Below are 22,688 nucleotides of genomic sequence, written 5' to 3'. Positions count from 1 at the left end.
TCATTATTGACCAACAGATGTTTAAGATATTAAGATACACACTACAACTTGCTAACAAATAAATTACGAAACATCCAAGAGAAATAATGAAATTGGAAAAGATTTGGTGAATAATTTTTCTTTTTATATTTTTTTTTTTGTTATGTTTAAGATTAAAATCTGAAACCATTTATAAAGAGAGGAAAAAAATGACTATGCAGAGTAATGTAATATTTATTACTTTTACAAATGTTTTATTAATAAAATAGTGGATTACTAGGTAATTTGCTTGTATTAGATATGGTAGATGTACTCCCTATAAATTTGCTTTACCATTTGCATCTGTTGACCATGTTTCATGGGTCATAATCGTGTTGTGCAAATTTCTACTAGTTTGTAATGTTACCTCATAGTTAGGGTTGTAACTTGTAAACGAATTCAATTCAACATGAAATTTGTTATTGGTAGTAAAATATTTATTCTCTTCTTGGCACCTAAATATAACCTCCTATAAATGTGGTGGATATTCTGGTCCTGTTAACTAATTGTCTCAAATTCAAATTTTGGGAATAGAAAAACAGAAATGCTATGTTACATAAAAAAAAAAAAATTAGTCACTAAATCAGTTACTATATATTTGTATTGTTTCACACATTTTCAATATGTATTTTATATTTTAATATATATTTTATCCGAATGATTGATTTTTGTGTATATATAACATGAACGATGAAAAAATTAATTGTTGGAAAAATATCCAGAAGGGAATGGATGATGATTGATGAATCACATTCGTAGAAGGCAATTGGAAATGGACCACTTCTTTTGGATGCAAAAACATTCATAGCCATGTCAATTCAATTGCATTTCAACAAAAGGAACTGTAACTGAAAAATAGTAGACTTTAGTTGACTTTGTAATTTTGATACAATTCACTTTTCATTGCTAATACTTTCTAGAACCATGAATAACTCTAAAACAACTAGTATCCAAATACAGAAGAATAAGATTATATGAAAAGACCAGAACTAAATCCAAATATTTATTCTATTCCCACTTCAAATGGGATTTTGATGACTCTTTAGAAGCAATTCTTCACACAAAATTATATGTGAAAAAGATATAGCAGAACCAAGATTCAAGAGTATTCTTCCTTTCATCTATGTCCTAATCAAACAACTAGCATCCAAATTCTATTACCAGAACTAACTCCGGCGCAGAGCATTATGCTCTAACTGGTTTCTGAAGCACAGCAGACAACACAACTTCAGATTTTCCTGATCCACTACTATCAACCTTTTCTCCTACAACCCATTTCAATTTCTTGTAACCAAACTTCTCAATCAACCTTGTCAAAGCTTGTTTCTTCTCTTCATTGGCACAATAGAAGTTGTCAATCCATAACAAACCACCAGCCCTTAAAATTCTATCAATATCAAACATCAAAAACTCCAACTTCTCTATCTTCCCTCCAACACCAACAACATCAATTGCACTTGAAGCATGAATCAGATCAAACACATTGTCATAGAAAGGGAACCTATGATCTAAGCTCAAGTAAAGAGGGAAAAGCCCTCTTGCAGCAATGAACTCACTGAATGGTGCATCAACATTGAGAGTGCTAGTGATCACAGTAACATTCCTCTCAGCCATTCTAGCTGCAAATGTTCCAGAACCACCACCAATATCAAAACCAATTCTAACACCTCCATTACTACTTCCCAAATCCAAAACATCATCAACAAGAAAATCATTCTTACTCTTAACCTTCACAAACCTTTGATTCTCATTACCATTCTTAACCAAATCAAAGCAATCAATGCATTCTTTACTCAACTTTTTCCCTTTCAAACACTCAAAACTCTTGCAATTAAGTCCACTCCAATTAACACTCTTGTTACCACTACTACCAACAACAAAAGGGTTCCAAAGAGAATTGGGAAAAGGGTTAAGTCCTACCTTTGAAACTGTCTTTGAAAAGCACCTTCTTCTTGGTAACGGCTCACACCCTTTCACAATCAGCTTCTGTGCAACACTCCAATCATCATTGCAAGGAGCATTGATCTTGTAACTCATGTACTGTGACAACAAGTCTGAATTTTTCTCACACAAATGGCCAACAGAAGGAACCATCTCAGTGATCCCAGTTCTTGAATCTTTGCCTAGAGGTAGCTGGTGATGCTGCAGGAACATTTTCAACTCATTTGCAATGTTGGGTCTTGAAAGATCAATGCTTTCATAGCCAAGGAGCTCTTTTTCCATCTGGGCAAGTTTCTTCTGAGACAAATTAATCTCTCTCAGTATAATGGAAACTTGTTCTGAGATTATGGATATGTTCTTGTTGTTGTGAAGAATCTGAGTGTGTTTTGGTGAAGAAGTGAAAGCATAAAGAGCAAAAAGATTTGTGGTTATGACAGAGAAGATCATAACTATGTTCACAGCTGAAGAACAGAGTGTTGCTTTTTTGAATCTGGCAGTTCCATCACCAATTTTCAGAGAAACAGAACCCATTTTTTCCTTGTTCGTTTCTTACAGGTGAGAAATCACTGACACCGATGAGTGTGGAGAGTACCAAGTGAAGGTGTGATTCTAAGAGAGTAAGATCCAAAAATGGAACCTATGTCGGTTGGGCATGTTACTAGTTACAAGTACTACTATGTTTTTTTCTTTGTTACTGTTCTGACCGTGTAATAATGTCTGAGATCAGAGAGATCTATAATCAACTTGCCAATTTTATTTTAATAAATATGTATATATAAAGGAATCAAATATTTTCAATTTCAGTAGGTAGCATTAGTGGAATCCAATTGTTTTTATTGAAAAAGGTACAGTTGTAACTAAGAAAAAGAGTGATTGTAGTTGTGTGGTTTAGTTTTTAGAATCTTGTTAATTTGTGTTTTAAATATACATTTTAAGAGTACCATAAAAATAAATATTTTATTAAAATTTGTTGATTTTTTTTACATTTTCAATTCATTATATATATTGTTATTTTACCTTCATATCACTATACTACATTGCAAAATGCTTTGGGGAGTGTTTTGCGGTACAACAGATGAACCAATGCAAGTATCGGACAAGTCAAAACTCAAAAACCTTATTGTCAACCACAATAATAATTAGTGAATGCCTCGGTAAAGAAAATCATATTAACAATTATTAGTAACAGTAACATATATTTCTGTCACATAAAGTTGCGTAGTGATACAATAATAGCAATAAATCGAATTTAAACGTAATGCGGTGCAGCCAAGTTCTTGCAGGATTCAACTTCAGCTTTCTGCTTTAAACATGAATTTACCCAAACATAATTTACAACTTAGACTTTGATTCAGGAACCCATAAAGTTTACAACTTAGTAAATATGCCTATATACATCATTTACAGTTACTACAAATTAAGGGTCAAAATTTACACCTGCATCATCATATCAGGACTGAGGGCAAGTTTACTTCTAAACAGAAATGTAGTGTAAACACTACGCAATACATTGCATTAAGAGGAAGAAGATGAATTGCATATCAAGCACGGCGTTTACTCAAACGCCATGAATTTGGCTCATGATATCTGTCATAAAGTGGTTCAATCCGCTCTTGACGCTTTCGCTTGCTCATCTTTGTAGGATCTGATACTTTGAAGAATCTTGGGGCCAATTCAACAAGCCATTTAGGATCTATCACTATGACCTCACGCATATATTCCTTAGTAGTCATAACAAGTTCATGGTAGATGACCCAACCAGGTTGTCTCCGGAACAAAGTTGAACTTGGATGGATATATACAGGCTGGTTCTCAACAAGGGTTCTGTAGCCTTCCTGGGGATCCTTCCTTGCTGCATGGAAAAAGAATCCTGCAGTGATCGCCTTTCTGATCTTGGTAAAATTTTTTCCAGCACTTACAACATCCAATTTGTACCTGCATATCAGAGATGATGATTCAGATTTCAGAATATAATTCAATCTGACCAGCAAAATTATATGCAGAGGACCAATGGCGAGATTTATGCTGCAATTCACAGCAGAATATGTTAACAAGAAGCCCAATTTCGAAACATTTGGTGTCCTCTAAACATTTCACTATATTACAAAACAGTATATCTGCAGAAACATTTAGAACCTTGTACAAAATTACAATTAGAAAGAAAACAAACAAACAAGCAAACAAGTAAACAAAGCAGCTAAAATATTTAGTAGCAGTAAATAGATATCTTACTTATCCATGATGGTGAGAAGCTGTTTCCTGACATCCTGTGCTCTCCTCAATGATCGAGATTGAACAAAGTTCTCAAAACACCATGGTCCCGAAAAATTCTTGGCTTTCCAAGCCTCATAAACAGCAAGCAGTGTGAGATGGTCACCTTCAGGCTGGAAAAACTTTGCCCTCTTCTGATCTGCTTGGGCTTGCTTTTCCCTAGGCCTGTAAAAAATATTGCCAGTCTGAATCATGGAAATTATCGTCAATATCTCATCACTACATCCAAGGTCCACACTGGCAAGTAACATCTTAGACAATGGCGGATCCAAGGGAAATTCTGCCATTTTCCTCCCCAATTTGGTTAATAGGCCCTCTTCATCCAATGCTCCAAGACTATAGAGCTGTTCCATGGCTGAAATAATAGCTTGGGATGATGGTGGATCCATAAAATCAAAGGACAAAAGATCATTTATTCCCATAGCTTTCATGTTGAGAGTAGTCATTGCAAGATTTATCCTTTGAATCTCAGGAATCGTAGTGGGAGGCATCTCATCCTATATGCGCTCTCGGTATATAGGCGATAGCATTTTCCAGGTCCAGTACGCCCTGCACGTCCCGCTCTTTGTTTGGCTGAAGCTTGTGATATCGGAGTTATCACCAATGAATCAAGTCCTTGTTTTGGGTTATAAACATTTTGCTTGCAAACCCAGGATCAATAACGTAAAATATCCCATCAATAGTCAAAGAAGCCTCAGCAATGTTAGTTGCCACAACCACTTTCCTTTTCCCGGGAGGAGCAGGGTCAAATATCCTAGACTGCATTTCACTAGGAAGGGCACTATAAACAGGTAATATTATCAGTTCTGGAACATTCTTACCTAATCCCTTCATTCTTTCGTAGAGAGATTGACAAGCAAAATCAATCTCCTCTTGGCCAGTCAAGAAGAGAAGAATGTCTCCTTCAGGTTCTGTCAAGTGGATCTGTAGGACAGTGATTAAAGCTGCATCTAAGTAATCACTTTCTGGCTGCTTACTATAAAGAATCTCCACAGGGAAAGTTCTCCCGGGTATTGTAAAGATGTTACAGTTAAAGAAATATCCTGAGAACTTCTCTGCATCCAGAGTGGCAGATGTGACAATCAATCGCAACTCAGGTCTACGCTGCACTAGCTGCTTAAGCAGTCCAAAAAGAACATCAGTATTAATGGTCCTTTCATGGGCTTCATCAAGCATTATGACAGAATACCGTGACAGATTCTCATCAGCCAGTATTTCCCTAAGAAGCATACCTTCGGTCATGTACTTGATTACAGTATCTGGTCCCGTAGAATCTTCAAACCGAATGGCATAACCAACTTCTTCTCCCAATCGACATCCAAACTCTTCTGCCACTCTCTTTGCAACTGACGTTGCAGCCACCCTACGAGGTTGAGTGCATCCAATTTTACCTCTTGTGGTGTAACCTGCTTCAGCAAGATACTGTGTGATCTGAGTAGTTTTGCCTGAGCCTGTTTCACCAATTACCACCAACACCTGATTATCATGGACAGCCTGAATCAATTCTTTTTTTAACTTGTAAATTGGGAGACTCTGCCTCTGTTCTTGAATAGAAAGCTTTGACCTTTGCCCAAAAGTAATGGTCTTCCCATAAGCATCCTTCTTCCATTCTGGCATATCATAGGCTGACAAACCAACACCCCTAAGCTCCTGAGCAAGATGCCTTTCACCAGACTCTGGCATAGGGTCTTCCCAAGGACGATTGAGATCCTTTGGAATAGAATCAAGCATGGTGCGCTGCTGATGTTCTCGTACTTCTCTACGCTCCTTTATAAGTGCAGACTGGAGGGCAGCAGCACGACCAAGAGAACCCTCTGGATTTTTGAAAATCTTGACAGGAGATGTATCCATTTTATGCCTGCTCTGCCCTTGCAAAAATGCCGGTTCATCCTCATTCAACTCAATCTCAAGCTCCTCCTCAGCACCTTCCTCCTCGTACATCAGCCCATCCTCCTCCTCGTCATAAGTTGGGTACTCTGAAACACTCAAAACACCTGAAGCAATCAACTGCTTTGCCTCCCATCTCTCAGGAGAGCTCATCCTCTTCAAAGGCCTCCGTGATTTACCCATATCATCCTCCTCCACAATCCCGATACCTGAGAGACCCGTCCTTGCAACTGCCCCATCCTTTAAATCCTGAATCCGAAATGTGTCCTCATCACTTTTCTTCAACAGAAGATCTTTGCCAGTATGCTGATCAACATCCCTCATTGACAGACTCAACTTGTGACCAGAAACAGATATTACCTTCACATAAACCTCCTGATCCCGCTTCACCACATCCTTTGCATTACTAATCCTCTTAGTTGCAATCTGCGAAACATGCACCAATCCTTCCTTCCCTCTAACGTCATCCAACTGAACAAAGCAACCCGTATCCATCACCCTTGAAACCCTCCCTTTATAAATCTTATACAACTCAACTTCACCACCCCCACCATGTATCGGTTCCCTCCAACCTTTCCTCTCAACACCACAGCCACCACCATCATCTTCTTCGCCATAACCACCATTTTCATCTTCATACCCATCTAACCTCCGCCTCTCATATCTATCCTTATCATTATCGCTACCACTATCACTATCAATATCTCTATCCCTTCCCCTTCTCCTAGAATCCTTTCTTTCATCATCATAATCTCTATCTTTATCTCTATCTCTATCTCTATCTCTATCCATATCTATATCTATATTTCTATTCCTATCTCTATCACTATACCTTTCATCTCTATCATATTTATCATACCTGTCCCTTCTGCTAATTCTTTCCCTTCTACCTCTGTCTGTTTCTCTGTCCCCATCTTCACCGTTTATCTCTCTGTCTCTGTCACCACCTTGTTCCTCTTTGGCTTCAGCTTGAATCTCCTTCTGCAGCTCCTTAACCCTGTCCCTATCATCCACAATAGCCTGTGCCTTGAACTTCCCCTTGGAACCACCACCGTCCCGCTTCGAACCCTTGCTGTCGCCGTTGCCGGAACCCTTCTTCGGAGGGAGAATAGCGTGGATTATCTTGAGAAGTGTACGGACAAAATAATCGGGCAACTCGGCACCGTTCTCCTTCAGTTTCGCATCGAATTCTTCGACGTTCTCGGAAGTTCGACCCAACTCGGTGATGAACTCAGCAAGTACCTTATCAGCGTTTCCGGTGTGAGATTCCATTTCTGTGCAACGTTTCCGGTGTGAGATTCCATTTCTGTGCAAACCTTCGAAACGAGAGACAAGTACTCGAGCTTCTTCAACAAATCCTGTGAACTCTCCACTGCCATGGCTTTGATGAAGAACCGAATCTCGAACGATGAATTCGGAGCTAGCGTAGATTCGTGGTGCTATGTAAATGAGAATTTGGGGTAAAAGCGAGCATCTTTCAGATCAGAGGAAGCGTAATTGGGATCAAACAAAAGAAGAAAGAAACAAAAACCCTAACAGAAATTGTGTAAGGTAGTTAAACACAGAAACTTTAAATTTTAATACGAAGATGACGGTTAAACATTATCCTAATCTTAAGGTGGTTATTCTTTTAAGCTAAGGGTTATTATAATTTTTTTTAAAGTCAAGGTCTTTGAAAGACTTTTAAATAATTGCCTTCAGTTTATATATTTTTATTTTAGTTGACAGATTCGTTGAGAGATTAATTAATATTTTTTATTAATTAGAATAATAAAATATTGATAATATTATTCATATACTGAATATTTTTTATATTCGTGTGACTATCAATAATTAATTTTTTTTTATTTTTTAGTTATTAAAATTAAAAAATATACATAAAACAAACTTAATAAATATTATTCTAAATTTATAACAAATTAAAAATATAAAGACAACAAAAAATATATAATAAAGATAATTTTATTTATTAAATCATAAGAAATAATATTATTCAATTATTAATCTATGAGACTTACATCAAGGTGATGTAAGAACCATAAACTCTTAAGATACTAAACTACCAAACATTAAAAAAATCCTAAGTTAAAATTCTATTTCTTCTTTGCATAATAGTTGACTGGAATAGTACAAATAGCTTCAACTGCAAGTCTATTCTGCTCAACCTTACAACCTGTGGCTCCCAAATTTTTCTCAGAGACATGAACAGAACACTTGGATTTACCAAGACATTTCTTCTTCAAGTGTTGCAAAGTATTAGGAGCTTCACATTTGGATTTAGTAAATGATCCACATTGACCTTGTGGTTGACCAAAACTTACAAATTTGAATTCAGAAATGACTTGATTCTCATGGCAGCTAAGTTCCAAAGTGTTGCCTTCATAAGCATTGGCACATATATTTCCAATTGTCACTGTGGCAAATTTTATGTTAAATGGATGTCCTCCCATCTCTTCAAACAATACCAACTCATTTTCTTCTTCATCATTAAGGAATGATCTTGGAATATGATACCTACAAATTAAATTAATTAAATAATCTTACATAGTGAAAATAAAAAATATTAAATTTAATTAAAAATAATTACCATTGTTGAGTAGGCTTTCCACAACCGGTAGCACATTTGCTAGAAGTATATGCACCACGGAAGTCACAAGTTGAAGAACAACCATTATCATCAGCAAGATAAGTTGGCCAATACCTACCAATGTTGTTGCCATTAACCCAAGCTTGACCCTTTCCTAAACCACTCAAATCCACCGCTACTGGATCATTTCCAACTGGACTATTGAATTTTGTCTGAAACAAAATAAAATAAAATGTATCATTAGATAAATAATAAGATATAAAAAAATAATAAGTAATTAAGTGTGTAAATAATGATTACCTTGTACCAAGTGAAAATCCTATCTGTTGGGAGACCTGTTTTGAGCCAACCAAGACTGTTCATCTCATAATGTTTGGCATTTTCACCATGCAATCCAATTTTGTAGTTCCACACATTATTTGTGATGTTCTTCACCACCTCATCACCACTTTCATCGTGTGTTACCAAGTGAATTGGACCACCAACACCCACTTCCACATTGTCAAAGTATGCACCATAGTTCTATACACATCAAAGAGATTAATTAATTATTGTTAATAATAAGAATAAACATTATTATTAAGTATTAACAATGTAATTAACTTACTGGTAAGCCAACTGTGGCACTAAGGAGAGAAATCTCGTTGGTCCCAGCCTTCAATGTGACATTGGTTTCAAAAGAGAATTGGTATTGTCCATTTTTAGCATATTGGGAACCTGATAATGTGAGACATTCACAAATTAATTAATTAAAGAATGATTAGTGTGACAATAATAACAAAATTAAATAACTAATTAATGAAAATTACCTGCATGTTTTCCATTAACAAATGCATGAAGTATGTGACCATTGGTATTGATTCTGAGCTGAACATCCTTCTTGGTCCAAATATTATCATCAACATTAACACTGAGGAATAAAACATTTTGTTAAACAAAAATTATTAACACTAAGTATAGCAAAATAGCAACCATATATATATATATATAATTAAAGGGAAATTATTATTAATTACCTGGTAATGTACCACAAGTAATCAGTGGTACCATTTGTGACAACCTTTTGATCCAAAAGCTGAGGAGCACTTAGGGCAACATTACCAAGAATCTTTCCATTTTTCATTTGTTCAAAAGGTTCATGTCTCCATTGCCATTTCAAATTATAAGATTCATCATCATTATCTGCAGCTTCATTCTCCTTCATCACCATTACGGATGTTTGAACATTCACCTGAAGATATTCATAATAACTAATTTAAAAAAATAGTTCTTTTAAATTTTTAATCAAATCATAATAATAATGATTGATTAATTACCTTGGCAGTGCTATAAGCTTCATTAGAGCAATCTGGAAGAATAGACACAGACCAAGCTGGAACATTATATTGATTGTTCTGGAAATTAATTGAAGCATCATATGAATTATTTGCATTCCCAAGGAAGCAAGCTGATTTTCCACCATGGCTATAAATTGTGGCCTGTCATAATCAAATCAAAATTAATTAATTGATTAATGTAACTTTGAATAAAAAAATATTATCTAACAAAAATAATAAAAAGTAAAAACTTACCGTGACCATGTTACCATATTCAACATCTCTCCGGTGACCATTAACAAGAACATCCTCAATTGATTTCAGAACTTCATGAAGTTTCTTAAGATGACCCCACTTAGGTTGATTCAAATTACCTAAAGAAACAAATATAAAAAAATTAATATATAATAATAAACAGGGAAATTAATTATTAATTAATAATGTTTTATAAATGCTTACCATATTCATCCAAAGGAGCATCATAGTCATATGAAGTAGTGATATATGGGCCTCCTGAAGTTCTTCCAAAATTGGTACCTCCATGGTACTGTAAACAATAAATAGATTATAAATTGATTAAATTAAAGCATTAATCAAGATAAAAAAACAATTAATAATAATAATTACCATATAGTAGTTTTGGTATGTTCCACCATATTGGAAAAACCTTGCCACAGCAAAAGCAACATCCTCTGCAGTTCTATGTGGAATTTGTCCTCCCCAGTTCTTAAACCTAATAATTTCAAGCATTAAAATTTTTAATTTTCCAGATTAATTGACCTAACACAAAATTATGAACGAAAATACCAAATAAAAAAATAAATCAAGAAATTATTGTTACCAGCCAGTCCAATTCTCAGTCCACATCTTAGGCTTGTTTTGGCTATTAGGATAAAATTGGTCACAGTAAAAACCGTTGCAAGAGTTAAGCTGTGTATTATTAGGGCACAAAAAAAACAACGAATTAATTAGCAACAATTTTAAATTTTTTAAAATAACATAATAATAATAAAATAAAATGTTATATTTATATATTAAAATATGAAAAATTTATATAATTTACCATTGGATCTGGAGCATCATCTTGTTGGCACATAACCCATGGAATACCAACTTGATAAGATTGAGCCAAGTTTGCACACCAATCAACATATTTTTTTCCATCATCACCATAAGAACTCATAATATTTCCATACTCATTTTCGATCTGTTAATTAACACAAAATAAAAAAATATATTATTATTATTATAATGTGAATCATAAGAACTAAAATTAAATAAATTAATAAAAATTAAGAAAGAAAAAAAAACCTGAGCAAGAATAATAGGTCCTCCTTGTGATGCAAAAAGCTTCTCATGGTTCATCATGTCCACAATCAAGGTTGTGAAGTTTTTCATCTCATGCTGCAAAAATAATTAAACAAAAATTAGATTATAGAACTCAAATTTATACTTCATTAAATAAAATTATAATACTATAATATAGTAATATGACGTACCTCGAATTGAGCATTGTTCGTCCTAAATTCAATGCCAGGAATATTGTGCAACCACACTGGGAATCCACTGATGGGAGATTTAAAAAAAAAAATTTAAAAAGAAAATCGATCATATAATTCAAAATAATAAATATATTATGCTTAATTGTGTAAAATTAATATATAAATAATTTTACCCATAATTCCATTCTGCACAAACATATGGACCAATACGAAGCATGGCTTTAAGTCCTTCATTTTGGACTGTTTTAATAAACCTCACTAAATCCAGATTCCCAGTAAAGTCATACTACAAAACAAAATAGAATATATTTAGCATTAAAAAATAAAAGAAAATATAATTTCAAAACCAAAATATTTTAAAATAAATATTTCTATTTCGGAAAATTATTAAAATATATACCTGACGATAATGCGGTTCATGAGAGTTCCAAAAAACATAGGTTTCAATAACATCAAGTCCACCTTCTTTGGCTTTCTTGATCAGTGATGGCCACATCTGTTATAATAAATAATACAACAAAAAAAATTAATATATAATAAGTTTTATTTGCATTATAATTAGTTATACCAAAAATTTGTAAATAATTACAAACAGGATATTTATTTGATAATTAATTATGATTATGCATTAATTACCTCAGCAGTACTACGTGGATAATGAATGGAGCCAGAAAATAAGATTTTTCTTTTTCCATTGAAAGTGATAGCTCTTCCATCATAAGAAACATTCATGGCTTCAATTGTGAAGCTCATAAAAGCCATGCATAGCAATAGAAACGCAGCATAAGAAGCCATTCTTATTCCCATCTTTGTTATGACTAATGAGTAAGTAACTAAGATTTAAAGCTGAACTGTGAGTAGCTATATGCTGAGAGAACCTATATTTATAGTTGAATATTTGTTGAAAAATTTGGAATCAAATTTGAAATAGAATGGATAAGAGAGAAAAAAACAGATTCAGATAAGATTCTGTCAGCATACAGATTAAGTTAATCTTTTGTTGCAATCAAATTAACTACATTTTAAAATTTAAACTAACTAAATTGATCTTGTTTACATTTATTTTATGAAATTCAAAATTAAAAGGTTTTGGGATATATTATTGGATTGGATTAACATATCTAAACAATGAAAAATTATCCTTGATCCAATCCAAAGTAGGTTCAATATTTTATCATATCTAATGTCTTTAAAAATTAAGAATTTGAATTCTCTAAAGTTTGAATTTCACTTTAAAGAGTAAAGTGTGATTTCTCACCATTGATTTTATAGATGAAAGAGAAACTATTCAATAGTAGAAAATTACACTTTACTCTCTAAAGTGAATTCAAACTTTAGAGGATCCAAATAAAAAAATTAAAAGGTGTGATATACGTTTACATATTAATAAACATCTATATTTATTTTTTATTCTTTATTATATTTATGTTTATTAAAATTATTTTAAATATTAAAAACAATTTTACTAAACATAATTTTTATCACTTATATTTTCTGAAAGTTACCTTAATATATTTTGATTTATCAATTATAATGGTTATGTTGTTTTTAATAAATAATGAGATTAAATCCCAAGAAAACTAGGGAAATAAAAGTACAAAACTAGTAAGAGATAAAAATAACGTGAAACCAATGGCCATAGTCGTTTACCAAGCATGTTATAATTTTTAAAACATTATATTTAAAAACTATTTTTATAAAGTCAGAACTATACTTAAATTTAACTTTAATCAGTTGATCAAACTCGTTAAAATGTAATCGGATTTCATGGAATCCAAGTTGAATTTCGAAATTTTATGTTCACCTCCTGTAGAACCTGGATTCTCGCTTGATCTCAACACCAACATCCTTATTCTAACACTTTAGATATTTGATGTGACTCATCCAATTATATTAATTTTCATTTTTTTTATTTGAATTAAAAAAAAAATCATTCTCCTATCTTATCCAATCCAATATTTAAGGCATTTTTAAACCTTGTTCTTTCAACTGTGCGACCTTTTTTTTCTGGTCAAAGGGAATTCAACCAATAGTTGAAATAATTCCTATACATCAGGAAAGTTGAGTGTGTGGCCAAAGTAAGGTACAGTTCAATATGTCACAAAAAAAAAAAAAAAGTACACTTCAATACATGAATAATGACTTACCTCCCTTATCATGATATGCACATGAAAAAAAAAAATCAATAAAAACAATTTAAACAAATTTTTAATTTAAACGGATCTGTTTCAATATAAAAATCTATTTATCTACTTGAAGTTTATTTAAACTCAATTTTCGATCAAAATTGATTAAGCTATCATTGATTTTAAGGTGAAAAAAAATATTTGTACGCTTAAATACCTAATACATTCATTTAAACAATACTCCCCGATTTTAGGCTCCTAATCTATCTAGTCCATGCTACAATTTAAACTAAGTGAAAGTGTGAATGTATAGCTTTATCATTCGAAATCTGGTTAATAATTAACTAATTAATTAATTAGTATTTTGGCATTTGAACAACTTTCTGATGTTAAGAAATTATGAAATGAGAATAATAAAAACTCATAAATACATTTCTTTTAAAATGTAAATTGTCAATGAAATTTGTTGAACTTTTTCATTCCTTTCTTTTCTCTGATCAAAGTTGTTAACACCTTAAAGAATTGCATAGCAGCACTGGTACTTGATGGTGTATTAAGAGAATGATGCGTTTGCTGTATTAAGAGAATGATGCGTTTGCTTTCAAGTGCGAGGTTGTACTTATAATGCAAGAAACATAGGGGCAAAAATATAAAAATTAACATCACAATCACAAATAGTTTGGATTCTGGAACTTACAAGTTTATCACAATAAAAATGTATATGATAAAAAAAACAAAAACAAATAATGTACACATGTAAGCCTCACTCATTTCTATATATGTATGTTCCCAAACAAACCCTACTTTCATGGCCAAACTCCACGTTTAAATTACCGGAGACAGACAGGAAGGGGAGGCAAAGAATAAAGTAAAGAGAAAAAAAAAACCCAAGAATTTTTTTCCTTTTAGGATAACAATAAAAAGCATAAAAAATTAACTCTAGTGGTTATCCTTCAAAGAAAATTAAGGCATGTAACCAGAAGTACAACATTGCATTCTGCCAAGGTGCTACAGCATTTGTAATGGTCACCAATGATTTTGGATGCATGTGAGCATACTATCCTTTAGTCGTCAAAGCATCACTTCATCTCTGCCATTTTCTCTCTGATAAAGAAGAAAAATCAAATGCTAAGTGATACATGCAACTCAAAAAGCAGGACTATCATTTTTCTCTCTTCTAATTTTAGTTAAGAGTAAGTTAAATTACTTAATTGAACTCTGTGTGAAAGCAACTTATGTGTAATAACTTAATTTGAACGTCCAATAAAGACCTAAGCTATGTAGTAAAATAAGATAAAAAGTTTAAAATGTGGCTTTTGACTTGAAGTTACAAACCTAAACTTATTATCCACTACATGCATCAGGGGAAGTCCTCGAGACCTAAAGTCCATAACAAACACAATTATATGATATTTAATTGGTGAAGCACTGTTTACATACAAAGCAATTAAGGAAAAATATAAATTTAACTATTTCAGAGGAGTAGGAAACTATTAAGTGAACGTATAAGTCTAAACATAAAATATTAAATAACTAACAGAGTAGGCTTCCAACATCTGTTTCCTTATGTTAACATGAGAATCATGCTTAAAACCTCTATTCTAACCCTACACGCCTTACCACTTAAAACTATCAGCATTTAGTTATTACTGAAGAACCAATTTGATTCAGCTAGTAAAATATGATGTCATGTTTTCTAAAGCAAAACAACTGACTACTCTAATATTAACAACGAAATATCATATATAACAAGTCTGAAAAAAACCACGTTATTGTCTTAGTCATAGGATCCCAAAAGAGTATGTAATATTAGAGTGCTTAAGAAAGTACCATGTTGAAGATGCACACCATTTCCCTTCGTGCTTGACTGTGGTGATCGCTGGATGCGTGGAGAGTCCTGCCTGCCAGTTGCACCGGGTAGGGAATGTCTCTTCTTAAGATGGATTTCTTGGTCATGTACATCCGGACTCGATCTTGGAGAGTTATTTGCATTCATCTTGGCCCTAGCAGATTCAGTAGCTTGCATGAAATGGGGAATAGAACTATTGTTACTACTGTTATCTCTTGCTTCTTGATCAATGTGATCAGATTTTGCTGAGCCGAAGGAACTGCGTCTCTTTCCGCTCGGTTGATCTTTAGGTTGTTGTTCCCTACTACCTCTTGTGCCTGAATCATGATTTGCACTTGCAGGAGATTTGTTATCGGAAGACAGGATTTTACGCTTATTGCTGGATCCAGTCTTGTTGGTTTTCTTCTCTTTATGTTTGATGGATACCTGACTTGATGGTGTTCCTTGAGAATCAGGAATGGTCATCGATACCTGACTAGAAGGTGTTCCTAGTTGATATTGCTGACTTATTGGCGAAGCTTCCGGAGACAACTTGGAATCTTGTTGAATGGCCTCTTCCGGTTCTCTCAATAGGTCAGATGCATTTTGCTCAGGCTTAACAGCAACCTCTTGAGAATTCCCAACCAGCCCTGGATGAACCACATTGTTGCTTATGTCATCAATGATCTCTAATTGATCTGAATATGAGTTTGGTACGTTATTAGTTGGAGTAGCCTGCACTATATTGGGATCAAGACCATGATCCGTCTTACTTTCAGGATTATCAATCCTTTCTACCAAATCTTTGGCATCATGCTCACTTTCCTTAGCCCCGGCCTCAGATCTGTCAGGTGAATCAAGAGTAGAAGTTACTGAGAGTTCAGTACCACAATCAGACGACCCAACAGTTATGAAAGGATAATTTGCAGAATTCTCAGATGAGAAGAACTCCTTCGATCTATGTGCAGTAACTGCAACAATAGGAGATGTCTCTGCTTGTGATTCAAGTGGTGCATCTTGATTGGACAGACTGCTTGATTTACTTGAATTGGCCATTGATGTCAGCTCTTCAAATTTTGACTGCATGGCAATAAAAGCGGGATTATTAGACTTCCTTGTTCCATGCACAAGTTTCTTTCCCTCGGGCTCGAGTTGGTCTGAGTCAAATTGATTTGTAGATTGTCTGTCTGCTTCACCATCAATTTCAGGCTTCTGATCAATAGGACCAGGTCCCTCCGGGACACTTGCATTCGCTTCCATTTTTCCATTTTGGAAAGAATTAATTTCAGTTGCTGTTCCTTTATCATCGCTGATAAAAGTCTTTTCAGGAACCTCTTCCAAGTCAAGTGGTATGAAAGATGTAGAATGGTTTGCATCATAGTTATAGTTATTAGCATCATAAGTGGTTGTCTTATCTTCATCCTCAGATGCTGGAGGCAATTCCCTAGAGCCAGATGACTGAGGAACGACTTCGGTTTGAATGTCCATTTCCACTTGAGAAACAGAAGTGTCCTTTTTGGTTTTGTCTGATTGTTCAGGCATGCCAACTGGTTTTACGTTATCTGCAGAGTCTTCCGATGAAACAGACATCCATCTCTCCAACCATCTCCAAGCAGAATCATTTTTTGAAGGGTCACATTTGACACCAATAGGTTTATTTCTTGGTGTTGATTCCAACAGCTTCAATGTACAGAATATAGACAGAAATTTAGAAAAAATATGACATGAGATATATACATGATGTTTAAATAGGTAACATAAACAACCCATTTACTTTACCTGACAAGCAAATTTGTTGCTCGCTAGCTTCTCCATGGAAGTGTGTGTCACGTGATTTACATTACCCTAAATCATGGCAAAATAAAACCAAAGGATTAAGTGTAACACTAGCAGCATAAGTTTTTCAACATTGATACAAATATTATATGGATCACTGCAATGATAACACGGTCATAATATCAGGTAAGAGTCAATTAAAAACAAAATGGTAGAAAATACAGAGTTCAAGAAATTCACACTAAATTTTGAGCCTGCAAGTTTCCTGCTCAAATATTTTTTTTTTTTTTTTAGTTTAGGATGAGAAATGCATATATTTACTTTATGATTGAGGATGACTGATTAACACATTTTAAACTTCGCACAGAAACATCTGCAGTTACTAGCTATTGCCAAATATCAGTTCATCTTATCATCTCATTCTCAAACCTGATGATAATAGGATCATTAATATAGGCCCCCGGGGGGGGATTATTCATTATTCCAAATTCATAGTAGATTGTTCACTGGTGGAAGGCACACTGAGAGTTGTGGATAGAATTTTGCTTGCTGAGCAACATGTGCTCAAATTAAGCACTCAGGGTAATCATGGGTTTCTTAGAGTATTGGAGATCCAAAAGTAGCTGCTAAAACAAGTAACTATTTATCCAAATATACTATCAGTGAGCAATGCATGTGCTAATCAATAATTTAAAATATATATATCAAAGTTCTTGAGAAATCATGTTTGACATTCAAATGATTTTCCGAATGTACCTGCTGAGCACGACGAGCTCGGACAAGGAGTTGCATTTTAACAATCGCTTGAACACATCGAAGCGTTCCTACGGCATGCCTCCTGACCAAGTGGCCTCGAAAAGCAGCTTGCAACTTGACTACATTCTTGCTCTTTAGCAATGCTCTCCGAGCCTAAAAGAAACAAAATAGAATATTTATAAAGGGAAGCTTACAGAATTATTTTCTCAAAAGATCCAGGAAATAGTGAACCTCGAAAGGATGACGTACCAAGAACCCTCTAATGGCAGCCTGGATGATGATAACAGCTGATTCGGGTGGATTTGGGTCAACATCCACCATATTCTTGGTTTCTGTAACAATTGTTTCTGGTATTTGTGAACTTTCCAAGGACAGTAACTGAGGCTTCTCATCAGAGACATTTGTTGTATGAATTTTCTCAACAACATTATGTTCAGCCAGCACTGGTTGAAAACTAATACTTCTACATTCTGAACTCTCCTTGTTTGCCGAAGATGGGGTTTCTGTTATTACAGTGTTGCTAAGCACGCGGTGCCTTGCAGACCGCTTCCGGAAACTCCAACCACGTTTATCACTAGTATCCTTGACCTGGAACAATTAAAATCTTTTAATATGATCTAAGAGCAACAATGAATTGTTTCAACAATAATATGAACAATGCTTCAAAAAGCATCCGTTTACTTGACTAATGCACTATCCAGTAAAAATACAATTGAATCTAATAGCATAGATCCAAAACACTGAAAAATAATAAATAAAAAATTAAATCAAGTAAGTATTCACAAGAAACCCTAAATAACCCAAGATTTTGCTGAAAAGACATAAGTTAAGATTTTTTTAATACCGCAATCATCTAAATTAATTCATCCCTACTAAATTACTTTTAAATGTTAGGTCAAAACTCAAACAATAATTCACATTAATCAGAACTGTTGTCATTTTCCAGCATTGGTAAAACAGTAGTAATTGAATCTCATGAAACGTGCATGGGGATTTCTTAAACAGAACAAATGCAATATTCGGGATTTAGAAATAAAAGTAAACCAATTGTAAAATCCAACACAAAAACAGATGAACAGTTGAGAGTGCCAACACCTCCATATATTATTAATATCCATTGCTAGTCCTCAAAATCAAGGACAAAAAGGTAACAATAACAATGATTGCAGCATCGAATCCAAAAAGGGACGGAAAAATATATAAATATATAATTCTTAATTTCTTATGCTTTTTTCATAGAAACTGAATCATAGATTCTAAATCTAAAACAAAAGGAACATAAATCACATCAAGAATATGAAAATTTTGAATTAATGATTAATGCATTAGTTTCCTAATCGAAACAGTGCCAGCTGGACAGCATCTAAAACAGAAAAATACATGGAAACAAATCTAGCACCATTACTAGTAAAAAAGTAAAAACTCATGAATGCAAGAAACGGAAGAGAGGCAAAGCAAGTAACGAAGCAGATTCGAATGGTGAAGTGAGCAATGTTGAAAATTGAAGGTGAGTGGAAGTGACTGACCTCAGAAACTGGTTGGTAATCTGTGTCTCCAGAATCAGGACCACCACCGCAAGTGATGAGCTTCAAGCACGAGCTAGATTTCACCATTCTCTCTCTCTCTCTCTCTCTCTCTCTCTTCTGTGTGACTGTGAGAGTGTTTAAAAGGTAAACAATGAGAAGACGACGACGACGACGAAGAAGAAGAAGAAGCACTTGGTTTGCTTTGTTACTAGTTACCGTATAATATTATTGTTATTGTTGGAAGAGAGAGAAAGAAAGAAAGAAAAAAAGAGAGAGAAGGTTAAGCTTAAAGAAACACGGATTTGAAAGGGAGTAATAAAATGTAGCTAAATCTATTCAATTGAATCCGCTGTGGCGTCCATTTCCCTCATCCACGCTTTGTTCCCTTCTCCTTCCACTTTCACACAATCTCAACCAAAATAATAATAATAATAATAATAATAATAAGTTAAATATTTTTTTAATTAAAAATTAGACTCAAACAACTTTTAAGTAAATATAAAAAAATTACGTTATTTAAATTATAGTTGGTTGGGTAAATTAAATAAGTTGTTAATATTTTGTAAAGTAGCCATTTTACAATATAATAATGTATAATATACCCACAAATTTCTAAAAGAAATAAACAGCAGCAATTGGCTTATCGCTTTTATTTTAAAATTTAATATTAGCTGACCTTCTAATGTTAATGTATATATTTATAAAAATATTATTTATATATTAAAATCAGTTACTAATATATTTGTGTATAAATATATGTATAATTTAATTTATTTTTAATATATAGTTAAATTTTAATATATATTTTAAATTAATAACTAATTTTAGTCACTTAGTAAAATAATCTTTTCTCTGAAAACAAATTTGTATCTTATAGGATACAATATTATATTATTTTTAAAAAATAATTATAAGACAAAATTATTCCTTACCAAATGTATCAATCATTCTACGCTAAGCAAGGATACATTAATGTATGCGCATTAAAAATTCTAGAATAATAATTTTGGAAAATAGGTTTATTAATTATTTAATTAAATTAATAAACATTAAAGTTACTATATATAATCTATCTTAAATATAAATTTGAAACAATATCTAATCCATAGAAAAAAACATGATGAGTGTTAATTAATTAATTAATCTAAGTTTACCTTCCTTAACATAAAATGGAAAATTCTCATTATTACTCGTTGATTGTTGACGAACATTAATATCTAACTGACCAACTCGTGAGAAAATTACACATAAGAATTGTCTTGTGCATTTTATTTTTTAGTTTTTTCTTGGTTGAATGAGTCCAAAAACCATAATTGCATTTTGGCTTCCGTTTTTAACTTTAATTTGGGGTATTTATTACTTTATATAACCATATCTATGTAGAAATTCAGGATGCGTTGTTAAGGTTATTTATGTTAAAAATTTAGTTTTTTAATATATTTTTTATACAACAAATACTTTAAAATTTTAAAAATTTAATTCTCTCAATACAAAACTTTTACATCTAATAATACTGTTAGAGTGGGTAACCGGAGATTAATGGACTGGACTTGTGAGGTTGGCCCAAACGTTTGGAGGAGGTGATCTCCGACTTAGTTTGCGTCTGGGAGCTGTTGTCCGACTTGTGTGTATAGAGGAATGGGGGGTGGTACATACAAAAACACTCCGATGCCTAAGTCAGCAAAGGATTTCACAGGTTTATAGAGTATTGGAACTTAGAGATACATGAGGGGTGTCAGTGTATTTATAATGGTGAACCACTAATGACCGTTGGAGTAGCTCCAATTTTTAAGGGGAATAACCGTCCATTTATCTTAGGGAAGTTGGGATATGGCTCCTGGAAGTGAGTTGAGAGATTTTAGGGGCTGTTACTTATTTGAATAAGGGTTATCTGCCAGCTAACCATCAATCCCGACTTCCTTAAAGTGGAGTTTGTGTCGAATCCGACCTCTTCTGAGGAGGTCGGTGAGTAGCGAAGGCCAATCTTTGGATTGAGCTTTTTTTGCTCCTTTGGACCTGGCCCTTACTATTGGGACAGGGTATGAACAGTGCCCCTACTCGAGTCCGATCTCTTTCGCTTATGAGTTAGGCTCGAGTATTTGAACTCGGACTTGTAGGCGACGTGATGTAGAAACTGATGTAATTTTTGAAACCGACGTGATTCAAATTTCTCGATCAGTCGTATCTAATCAAACGTCGCGTCTGTTATGGGTTTCGTATTTACACATGGGAGCAATTACATTGGTAACAGCGCGTTTCTTTAATGGGTGCATCGATTTACCATTATGTTCCTAACGTGTTTATAAATACTTTTCCCTCTCTTTTCTCTATCTTTTTTTTTTTGTCTTCTAAAAATTACTTACCTGCAATCCTTACTCCTTTCAAAGAAAAAGCTTTTTCACCTTCCTTCTTCGAATGCTTTGCTACTGTGCCTACTCATCCCTATTTCCGTGTACAAAGGTTAGCCTTTTTCTTTCTCCTCGTTATTATTAAATGCTTTACTTTGCATTTTTAGAGGAGATTTGTAGGCTGTTTGTGTTTTAGTGAATCTGTCTGTAGGTCTAGTGACTTTGTTTTATTGAGGGGCTTGCTTTGATCTTTTAGAGACCCTATTTTTGATATTCTTTTCATTTTTCTTTGTTAGTCTCGTTGTCTTTTTTACCTACTTCTTTTTTACTGGAAAATATGTCTTCTCTCGAGTCTCTTTCGCAATGGGTGGATGATACCGTTCTGGAGGAGAGCCCTTTAGTTGATGTTGATTATATCACTGACCTTCGTACCCACCATAGGATTTGTAGTGATGAAGTTGATGAGCCTAAGTATGAGCTAGTAGCCCCGGGTCCAGAAGACCGGGTTTGTTTTGGGAGGGCTTTTGAATCAGATCCCCATCTTCTCTTTATGTATGACTGTCTTTTTACCCGTTTGGGGGTTTCTTTCCCCTTTTCTGATTTTGAAATAGAGGTTTTGAACCACTGCCGAGTTGCCCCTACACAGCTCCATCCCAACTCTTGGGGGTTTATGAGGATTTACCAACTCGTAAGCCGAGAGCTAGACTTTTCATCTTCCTTAAAGACCTTTTTCTATCTTTTTCATCTGACTAAGCCCTTTAGTGGTCAAAATAATAAACAACAGTGGGTGTCTTTCGAAGCTATTC

The 22,688-nt window shown here is 33.9% G+C and overlaps 3 protein-coding genes and 1 pseudogene across 4 annotated transcripts; all 4 read right to left on the bottom strand.

Moving 5' to 3' along the window:
• Positions 1-715: 715 nt before the first annotated feature.
• Positions 716-2,672, bottom strand: LOC130933201 (probable methyltransferase At1g29790). The gene has a single exon (XM_057862751.1). The coding sequence runs from the start codon at positions 2,488-2,490 to the stop codon at positions 1,204-1,206; it is 1,287 nt and encodes a 428-aa protein (XP_057718734.1). The 5' UTR covers positions 2,491-2,672; the 3' UTR covers positions 716-1,203.
• Positions 2,673-3,241: 569 nt separating this feature from the next.
• LOC130935176 (probable pre-mRNA-splicing factor ATP-dependent RNA helicase DEAH5) lies at positions 3,242-7,393 on the bottom strand (annotated as a pseudogene).
• Positions 7,394-8,210: 817 nt separating this feature from the next.
• Positions 8,211-19,993, bottom strand: LOC130933860 (beta-galactosidase 15-like; the record flags this gene model as incomplete). The annotated part of the gene is made up of 18 exons (XM_057863467.1): positions 8,211-8,631; positions 8,705-8,916; positions 9,005-9,226; positions 9,312-9,421; positions 9,514-9,614; positions 9,721-9,935; positions 10,021-10,182; positions 10,276-10,394; positions 10,480-10,567; positions 10,648-10,753; positions 10,862-10,950; positions 11,084-11,227; positions 11,332-11,424; positions 11,520-11,586; positions 11,696-11,808; positions 11,923-12,018; positions 12,159-12,256; positions 19,933-19,993. Coding segments are annotated over 18 exons (2,517 nt in total), but the record flags the coding sequence as incomplete, so codon positions are not given.
• LOC130934988 (protein IQ-DOMAIN 32-like) lies at positions 14,285-19,794 on the bottom strand. Of its 2 annotated transcripts, XM_057864519.1 has the most exons (7): positions 19,535-19,794; positions 18,258-18,596; positions 18,009-18,161; positions 17,256-17,321; positions 15,479-17,156; positions 14,984-15,028; positions 14,285-14,752 (listed from the first exon to the last, which is right to left on the bottom strand). In XM_057864519.1, exons 1-6 carry the CDS (start codon positions 19,619-19,621, stop codon positions 15,009-15,011), a joined length of 2,343 nt encoding a protein of 780 aa, XP_057720502.1. In that variant the 5' UTR covers positions 19,622-19,794; the 3' UTR covers positions 14,285-14,752; positions 14,984-15,008. The 2 variants fall into 2 exon arrangements, with proteins under 2 accessions (XP_057720502.1, XP_057720501.1); XM_057864518.1 differs by lacking the exon at positions 14,984-15,028.
• Positions 19,994-22,688: the final 2,695 nt, after the last annotated feature.

Source organism: Arachis stenosperma, chromosome 6 (genome assembly GCF_014773155.1).
Source record: "Arachis stenosperma cultivar V10309 chromosome 6, arast.V10309.gnm1.PFL2, whole genome shotgun sequence".
Taxonomy (NCBI): domain Eukaryota; kingdom Viridiplantae; phylum Streptophyta; class Magnoliopsida; order Fabales; family Fabaceae; genus Arachis; species Arachis stenosperma.
The sequence above is the reverse complement of the archived record's forward strand: the minus strand, read 5'-3'. Positions and strand labels throughout refer to the sequence as shown.